The following is a 9880-nucleotide window of genomic DNA, read 5'->3' as shown; positions in this document are numbered from 1 at the left end:
GCTTTGATCAACACGCATGCGCTCAATGTTGTATTGCTGCCTTCATGTACTCTTTGTGAACTCCGTTTGCCGATTTTCAAGAGAAAAAAAATCACTCCCAATGCTACACTAGGCTAACACTGAAAATCATACGTCTAGTCATGATGCACTACCTTTTAATTTAATTTGGAGAATGGAGATATAGTGTACTAATTTGCCATGTGGACTACTACAGGCAGCACAAAAGTTACGTTTATTTTATAAAGTTAGGTTTGCTAAAATTTGTTTCCTTGTGATTTATTGTGAATGTGTGTTGTCTTCATTCTCATAGCATTTGAAAATATATGCAGATCAACATAATTAAGTAGCATGCAGGACACAAGTTTGTTTCAATGGTGTACATTAATCTGTTAAACATACATACACTCCCGGTCAAAGTTTGGACAACAGACCTTCTCATGCAATGGTTTCTAATTATTTTAATTATTTTTGACATTGTAGAGTAATACTGAAGACATCAAAACTATGAAATAATATGGTTTTGCCATGATATGGATTACAACAGTAGTGAAAAGGGGCTAGGGCTATCCATCATGTTCTAACCCTACCTCTGAACAACACAACTGATGGTCTCAAACACATTCAGAAGGCAAGTCATTCTACAAATGAACTCTTGACAAGACTCATGTTAATTAGAAACTATTCCAGGAGACCACTTCATGAAGCAGATTGAAAGAATACCAAGAGTGTGTAAAGCTGTCATGAAGGAAAAAGGGGAGGTACTTTACATAATCTGAAATATATAACATATTCTGCTTTGTTTAACACTTTTTTGTTAATTAAATATTTCCATATATGTTCTTTCATAGTTTTGATGTCTTTGGTATTAATGTACAACTTTAAAATGATCAAAATAAATACAAACCCTTGAATGAGAAGGTGTTTCCAAACTTTTGACTGGTAGTGTATCTTATTTGGATGATTTACAACAGGGCAGAGTGAGTCAATATTGAAAAACAATCATGATATGAATTCAATTATATTTATATTTAGCATGTCTTAAAAAGTATTCAATTTTTGGGGGGCCAGAAATAATTAGGATTCACATTTAGAACTATCGTGCAAAATTCCGACAGCACCTGAACGCAGCAGGAACAGCAACACATTCCCAGCGCGAGAGCAGAGCCCAGAGTAGGAATGAGATTCAGCTAAGTACACGAGCGCATTGTGTGTACCTGGTTAAACGAGCTGAGGACGGGGACTACCACCGGGAAAGTCACGGCCAGACACGGGAAGAAATAAGGAGGAGTTTTTATCAGGAAAAAACTATTAAAGTGAGTTTGTAGTGCAGCCGGGTGGATTTAAGAAGTGGGCATTGGACGTGAGTGGGACCGTTGCAGATGTAAGATGACATCGATGAAAAGGGATTAAACTGCTGGGATGTTTCGGAAATAATGAAAACAATATCCACTTTGTAAAGGAGAGGCTTCAGAGCCGACAGGAATGGCTTGATTATTTGTCACCCCAGGAGAGCGGTGGGACAACACGGTCAGAGGCGCTCATGTTTCTGTGGAGGAGGAAGAAAGTTTGCTGCGCTTAACTCGGATACAAATTTACTTTTAGAGCGGCATTGCTGCTGTGACTGTTTCTCATCTCAGTGGCAGAGCCTTCCTAGTTTAGTGTAGGCTCAGAACTGTCCACAATGTCTAAACCTGTGCTTAAGAAAACCACTGGACCTCCAGGATGAACGAGTGCTCCGTCTACAAGGATGCACGGGGGGACTTGAATGTGTCACTACGCGGCGGCGCAGAGAATGGAGAGTTCGCCTATATTGGACAAGTTAACGAGGATGTCGTGAATTACAAAAGTGGGAAATTATATGAAGGGGAACTGCTACTGGAAGTGGAGAATCTCTCGATTTCCGGATTACCTTTGTACGACGTACAGACCGTGATAAAGAACTGCAAAGGGGCTGTCAGGTTGAAAACGGTCAGGCAAGGTAAGGACTGAAAGGGGCTTTGGGTCAACCAAACTCAGTACTAACTTGTGTCTTTAACGTTGTTATCATTTCTGAAACATGTTTTGTGTACCGAGCCTTACATATAAGTTACAGACGGATGCACATAGGTCAATTCGGCATACATTAAATGAACAGTTATCACAAAATTCAACATTGACTATACCATTGTTTCTTGAAAGAAGCAGCCTTAAGGAGACCCTAACCTTAAGGCAAATATAAGGGGATACGTTCTGCTAGGAAGAGTGTGTGTTTATCTGAAAGCCGATTTGATGCCAAAACTTAAGAAAGTGACACTGGTTACACCTGTCGAGTAGCCAAGCCACGTTATGTTGACTGAATCTTCAGTGGCATTCAGCGTGTATCTATTTCAGAGAGAATACCACCTGTTAGGTTCAGGGACATGGAGACAGCACAGGGTCACACACTTTGTTTATCCAGCTCTCTTTTTATTCAGTTTCCTGGCCGACCCTTTAAATTGAGTTGATTGCTAAGAAGCAACATAATGTGAATGCAAAATACACAAAAATCCCATTAGAGATTTAAACTGTTGTTATTTGGATATACTTTAATTCTTTGGAGGATTCCTACAAGATTCCAGGTGATACCACATTACCCTCAATTTGAGTAACAAGTTCTCAAACAGGCTAAAACTGGCAACACTTCCCTAGCATCTATCCTGAATGGGAACATCCAGACACCTAACATAAGCCTGCACATCAGGCCAGTGTGGCTGGTCTGCCTTGTTCATGGTCAGCTTGACTCAGCAGGGCCGTGCAGTTTGACACTAAACCTCAGTGACAGGCTCCCAGCGTGGAGAAGCAGACTGCTGAAGGGATGCTCAGAGCCAGCCAGGGCCACATTGACTTCCTGTAGAGACAGACAAAAGAACAGCAACTCTTCAAGGACAATTTCACATATTTATAACCTGTGAACGCTGTGAGCCATATTGGCAGGGTCTGCACACAAGTGGCACCGGATTTTTTAAAGGTTGCTACATTATGCACAAATTAACATCAGAATATACCCGCAGTACACATGAGGTGTCACTGAGAAATAAGTCACTTTGGCACTTACATGGATGAATGCATTATTCTACCTTGTATGAGACATTCACTGAACAAAGGCACATTGTAAAAGCTGGAAAATCTTTGTTGATGTAAAAAAAAAACTTCAACTGAACATGTAAATATCCTGTTTTTGTTGGGGTGCATCAAGGCTAATGGAAAACAGGCTGTTCAGCTCTGACAATAACCAGAGGTGTACCTGAGCTGGCCTCCATCTATACCTTGGTTTGATTTGTTTACACTACTGCTGAGCCATCGCATGCTCTGAAGTACAGCTTTCTGTTCCACACAAATACTACGTATATCACGGATTAGTTGCTGTTTGTTCACACACTGCAGTTCCTGTATGGAAGCTTCAGACTTCCTTTAGCTAAGATATGTTGATATTGTCTAAGAAACTTAGCACATAGCCTCTTTAACACTTTAAACTTGGAAGCAGTGAGTTCACAGATGGCACAAACAGAAGTTCAAAAGCCCTGCACAGGTGTTTCCACTCAATGTCTAATTAGACCTCTGATTAGGTGGAAGATGGGCGGGGCTATCTTAGTGATGACATGATGACTCATTTGGTAGTTCTTTTATTTGTTCTGGTAGGAGGAAAAGAACTCCTGTCAACAAACAATAAAGATGGCTCCCTTCCTTTAAGTGTCCCAGTGAGGCAGGATTAAGTGTAGTGTTTCCACCTCTGCTTTTCCCATGACTGTAGTTTAAAATGACTTAAAAAATAAGACCCAAATATCGACAAGATTGATGTAAGTTGCACTGCCAGGAATAATGCAACAAAAAGTAAACAATAAAGTTTTAGGATCAAATATAGTATAAAGTCACACAAAATCTTCAGCCTGTACACATTCATCTTCTTTGACCCTCCCCCCTCTGGTGAATGGCACAAAATGTATGACATCAATAAAGATTAAGACAAGAAAGAGACTGAAAAACAGATAAAACAAACTAACTAAATGTATGTGCATATAAAGCAGATATAAAAATATAATGTCTTGTAGGGTATGAAACAGCTGCATACAGTCAATGATTTTATGCTGTTGTGATTATTTTGTTATAAATCTTAATTTATTTACTCCAGAGTCTGAGCTACTTCTTTTTTTTTTTTCAAAGATCTTTTTATTTAGATTTTGACACATCACAAAGAAAAGATCAATGCAAACAATTCAAGAAAGTGACGTTTTTGTATAAGAAACATATTAAGTAAATGAATAATTTTTTTTTTAAAAAGCCAATAATATGTGATAATAACTTAAAATAAAAGATTGACAAGTACTCAAACAGGAAAATAAAGAATAGTGAAATTACAATACGATGAGTAGGTGAATATAAATAATAATAATAATTAAAAAAGATAAAAGAGCAATAAGTATAAAAAAAACAACAAAAAAACAAATATACATCCATATATATCCAGATACACCCATATACATACATACATACATACATACATACATACATACATACATACATACATACATACATACATACATACATACATACATACATACATACATACATGTACATACACACACATGGAAATAAAAATATAATCGTACAAGAAAAAACCCCCCCGGATAAATTAATAAATAAACAAAAAAAATAAAAAATAATAAAGGGAATGAAAGTACCAAAAACAAGTTAAGAAGTTGAATAAACAAAACAAACAAAAACAAACAAACACACAAGCAAACAAACAAACAAAACACCACATATGGCAATGTCAAATAGGAACAACCCAACATGTTCTTCATTGAAAATAGTTGTTGTGCTCTCGAAGGGACTCAAGGCCTCAAAGTATCAAGTAAAAAAACAGTCTATGAGGAAGTAAAATTAAGAAAAGATCAGAGTCTGAGCTACTTCAACGTCAAAGTTTTAGAGATGTCACTCAGCCTGAGTCTGTTGAACCCCCTCTAAAACGAGATGGCACATCTCAAGGGGTTTATCCCAATTAAATACATTTCTCCAAAGTTTGGAGAAAAGGTCTTTTTGTGAAAAATAATCAATTAATCATAGTGCAAGGGCTTTGATTCAGTCTGGAAATGTCCATCGACAGTAAATACCGTCAAATTGATTCAACATACACAAATCATGGTGACATGAACACGCATAACTTTGAATTTTCAGAATTTCTTAGTTTTTCACACTCCTGGCCAAATTCCACCAGATCCGTGTCGGGTCTGTCTCCGATCCATCATGGCACCAGAAATAATAATAATAATAATAATAATAATAATAATAATAATAATAATGAACTTTATTTATATAGTACTATTCTAAACAGAGTTACAAAGTGCTTCACAGAAAGTAAACAATAATAATAATAAATATAACCCCAACCCATGATCTGATAGGTTTCTATTCTATTCAATATGTTAACCTCTACTGGATCTGCTCCGTTGCATTCCAGCTGCATCTCTAATCCGGCATGCTGGAGCCCTCTGGATCAGATACGCAAGACTTTTATTTTTGCCAAATGCCGGAGCACAAAGCATCAATCTACACAGAGCAGATTGAACTGGACAGGAAGTCAGGCACCAAAACAAAATTAAAACGTCTGGTCAATTTTCAGAATAAAACACTAACTGTGTTAACGCCAGATCGTTTTTCACTTAGCTACGACAACAAACCATCATGATGAGCTGAGCCAGGCCTGGGGTCAACAGGTCAGAGGTTTTCAGAGACCGGTAAAGACAATAAGAATGAAGAGAGGAGTCGGACAAGCGTTGATGCAGAAATCACCGCGGGAAATCTCAGTCACATGACTCCAGCTGTTCGGCTGACCTGTTCCGTGCTGCGTTCCAAAAACATGACCGGTGAGTGTTGACGGACGAGAGAGCACAGAGCCGTAGCGTAATGGAGATGGACCAGACTTGGATCTGGTGGGAGTCCCGTGTAAGGAGTGATGGTAGTTTTCGTGTTTTTTCTGTGGTTGAGTGCTGGATTTGTTGAAGGTCTTGTAAACATGAGGCATTCAGGCTACTTTATTTCACACTAATGTCAACAGTGTCAAAGTTTTATTGAATAACTTTAAAGTTAAGTTCATGTAACATCTGCCAGTGTTTATTGTGCACCCCTAACTCTCTCTGCAGTTTGTAATGACTTTAGACTAGAGCAGGAAACTCTCTTCTCACTTTGGACCAATCAGAAATGTCTGGCCCCACAGCTCCCATGCTTTTTTTTCCTCCAGGACCCATCTGGGGATGTTGGGTGTCATTGCAATACAACATCACATGATCAGATTCCATTTCAACTTTTTAATAATTCACGCTGTCTGGGAATTTCCCCTCCCTAATCAGTCTTAATTGGGAAAATATGCTTGGCAACAAGGGCCATCTGTAAAATCAGAGTGACCTAATTCTACCCTGAGCTTGTGCCATTTTCTCACTTTAATCAAGTGTGGGGAGGTGCTGCTGTGCCGTCTTAGCTCTCTGATACTCACTGAGGATATGCTGATGTTCACTGCCAGCTGTTTTAAAAAGAAGTGTTGATATGTGTCAGGTCAGGACCTTCAGTGCTCCACATAGACCTGTCAAGAGTACACACACATTCAAACACTTATACACACAGGGGCTTTTTACTCTGAGCTGATAAGAGGCTCTCGCCAGTTCTGCTACAGAGATTGTAATGTTTGCTTTGGGTATCAGTGAAAAAGTGCATCACACACACACACACACATATTCACAGTAGGGGACACACCCTGAGCACTGCTGGGGGGACTAAGCCACGATAAGTCCGCTTCAATGTGTATTGATCGGCCAGAGGCTGTGGGAAAATAACTGGATTATGTAATTAGGGCTATTACATACATACACAGACATGCACTCTCACTCTTTAACCCTTTTTCAACCACGGAGCTACTGACCCGGTACTAATGCAATTCAATAATCAGGCAGAAAAGTGCCATTATAACAAAACTTACGTTATGAAAAGATGAGACAATCTGATAAAACGCAGAACTTCTGTATGGATAATCTTCATTAAGAAGATGACCTACTGCTCCACATTCAAAATAGATGACTGAATATCACCATGGATAACACATGCTGTCATGCACAAACATGCTTATACAAACACACCATCACAACACGGAGGATTCAGATTGAGAGCAGATTAGAGTCATGCTCTCCCTCTGTTAGTGGGCTAATAATCAGGGGATTCTCTGTGATAGCATGAGTGTGTGTGTGTGTGTGTGTGTAGACAAAGAGATGGGAGTTTTAGTGATGGAATTAAAGACAAAGGTTGTGAGTCACTTTAAGGTTTAGGAGTATGTTTTGGTAATTTCAGGTGCAAGGAGTTCCACCACGAAGTAACAAATATGTGTGCATTAATGTGTGTTTTCTGGACATGAGAAATGGCACAGTGGCCCAGAGTTCATGGGTTTCCCCAGGCAGGAGGTCTGCTGTGTGTTGCTCGCCTTGGTGAACAAGATTTGCTCACACACAGTGGAGAAACCTGAGTCCACATCACGTAAAACCAACCGTTGGCTCTGACAGACCAATCAGGAATTGAGAAACTACAGCTTTGGGTGAAGTGTAATTCTTTCCAAGCTGCTTTATATTTGCAGGCTGGTGTGATGAATGAGGCCTTACTAGCTATAAATTTCTGGAAGCAGCAAATATTCTCCCTTTTATACAGTGGCGGTGCAGGTTGCTAACTAGAGCCCTTTGAATTTACAATACTTTGTGGCTGCATTATGTCTAAACCCTGCGTGTCCTTGCGTGTGTGTGTGTGTGTGTGTGTGTGTGTTTCTGGCAGAGATTGCATATGGAAGTGTTTATTTCCTTTCTCTCAGCAGGAAGTTGGACACCCCTCCTCGCCCTAAAATCGTTCCTCCACCTTTGTGTTCTCTGACAGCGGTGGAACGACTTCACTTCCTCCCTCGTAGCCCGGCTTTAGGAAAGATCTCTGGCTTCGATTTCAGGGTGTGTGTTTCTATCTGTGCCAATGTGTGTGTGTGTGAGTGTAGGAGCAAGGAAGGGAGGGTAAGATAGAAGTCACATGTGCACTGTATAAGCATCTTGCCCACTTTGATCTGAATTTGTGTGTGTTGGTGCTCAGCTTAAGCCTTGCATTTGAATACATTGGAGGGACACTCAGTTACCAACAAAATAGACCATGAAGTTCAGTCTAACTAATGCAGCTCTTTATGTAAGCCCTCTTAAGAGCCACACATGCACATGTGTGCTGTCTCTTCTCTTGTTTGTTGAAGAATTGTCTTTCTTCTCCTAATTAGCTCAAGTGTAGGCTGTTGTATTGAATGTGAATGTGCATTGGTCACACTTGGCAGTTGCAGTTACACACTCTGTCAGTGGAATAGAAGGGCCAACTAATTTATGATAGTGAGTTTGGTTAGGCTGAGGAGGCAGCGAGGCGGTTCCCTTTGCCTTCCTTTGAAGAATGCTCTCATCTAGTGTCCTCAAATTGTATATATGCACAGTAAGGGAGTGTATGTTTCTGAAGAGTGCGTCTAGGTTTGGAGACAGAAGTTCCCAAAGAGAGTACTGAATACCAAGAAACATCAAAAGACACAGTTTGTTCGCTTTTTTAACAGTGGTTGACTGAGCAGCTGACATTATGACATGCTTTAGCTCTAAATAAAATGTACACTGACAATGAAAGTAGTGCTGGGCGATAATTCGATAACGATGATTATCGCAGTATAATTTTTCTCGCTATAAATATAAAACATTTTCGATAAAAATTAAATATAAATAATCATGTTATTACACCCCCAGGCCACTTAAAATGGAGGGGGCGCTAATGAGCCTTAAATGTTAGTTGCCACCCAAAATTAGACGAAGAAGAAGAGGCATTGAACAACCAATCATGTCGCGGGGTGAGAGGGGTGCATGGCTTAAAGACGTTCGGAGCGAAATGTAAACACAGCTGAAACGAGCGACAGATGCACGGAAGAAAACTCAAAACCTACCAGCTCAAAGTAGAGTCGTTATTCTGACACTGAGTCGACTCTGCTTTAACTATTAATTAATACACTTCATTAAATATACTTACAGGATGTAGGTAAAGGAAGAGCACAGACAACTTCTGTCTGTTCATTTCAAATACGTTTAATGTCCACCGCCACCGTAGTACAACGGAACACGGAAAGACCGTGATGCATTCACTGCACTGTGGGAAACAACATCACTCTGCCTGTAACCCTTAGTAATCTAAAAGGGGAGAGCACAACTCAAAACAATACTCTACTAAACTAATACACAGAAAAACAACTTGTTTTATATTTTGTATAAGTCAAATTATGGGAATAACCTCAATCAGAGAAAAATAAGAATGTACAATCTAAAACTTCACAAAAAAAACTAAATCCAGATACAAACTAACAAACTGTCTGGTTTCTTCAAACCAAAAATCTGCATTCAAATTTAAATAAAATAATGATTTGATATTTATCATGGTAGTTATTGATATCGACTGATATGAAATATTTTATTGTGATAACATAATTTTCCATATCGCCCAGCACTAAATGAAAGCACCATCATAGATGTGTAAGGCAGCTGTTATATTTAAGGCTGTTGAAGCTATTACCAAGATTCCCAAGGAAATCTGTCAACACTCTCCCTTCTCTGTGGTCAGTTCTCAAGGATTTGTACCACAGACTCGTATAACCGCGCTTTCCTTTTTTCCATCTGTCAAACCATTAAAATGCTGAGCTCCTTACAAGTGTCAGGACACAGAGGAAAATTAAAGCCCTGAGCTTAATATCAGGCTGCTTTGGTTTAGCACCTAAGGTAACTGTTAACCTAGCCAACATGTGGGATGAGTTGACAAATCTACTCAAAAGGCCCAC

The 9880-nt window shown here is 39.4% G+C and overlaps 1 protein-coding gene and 1 long non-coding RNA gene across 2 annotated transcripts in view; one reads left to right on the top strand and one right to left on the bottom strand.

Moving 5' to 3' along the window:
- The first annotated feature begins 1133 nt into the window (after positions 1–1133).
- The window catches only part of magi1b (membrane associated guanylate kinase, WW and PDZ domain containing 1b), a 168498-nt gene continuing 159751 nt past the window's right edge, over positions 1134–9880 (top strand). Inside the window, 2 exon segments of the mRNA XM_034684800.1 lie at positions 1134–1700; positions 1703–1978. Of these exon segments, the coding sequence (XP_034540691.1) occupies positions 1682–1700; positions 1703–1978 (295 nt within the window). The 5' untranslated portion in view covers positions 1134–1681.
- On the bottom strand, positions 2425–3531 carry LOC117813774. The gene is made up of 2 exons (XR_004631448.1): positions 3074–3531; positions 2425–2866 (listed from the first exon to the last, which is right to left on the bottom strand). It is a non-coding gene; the product is annotated as an uncharacterized LOC117813774 (long non-coding RNA).

Source organism: Notolabrus celidotus, chromosome 1 (assembly GCF_009762535.1).
Source record: "Notolabrus celidotus isolate fNotCel1 chromosome 1, fNotCel1.pri, whole genome shotgun sequence".
In the NCBI taxonomy this organism is placed as follows: Eukaryota; Metazoa; Chordata; class Actinopteri; order Labriformes; family Labridae; genus Notolabrus; species Notolabrus celidotus.
This window is presented reverse-complemented; position numbering and strand designations above follow the sequence as displayed.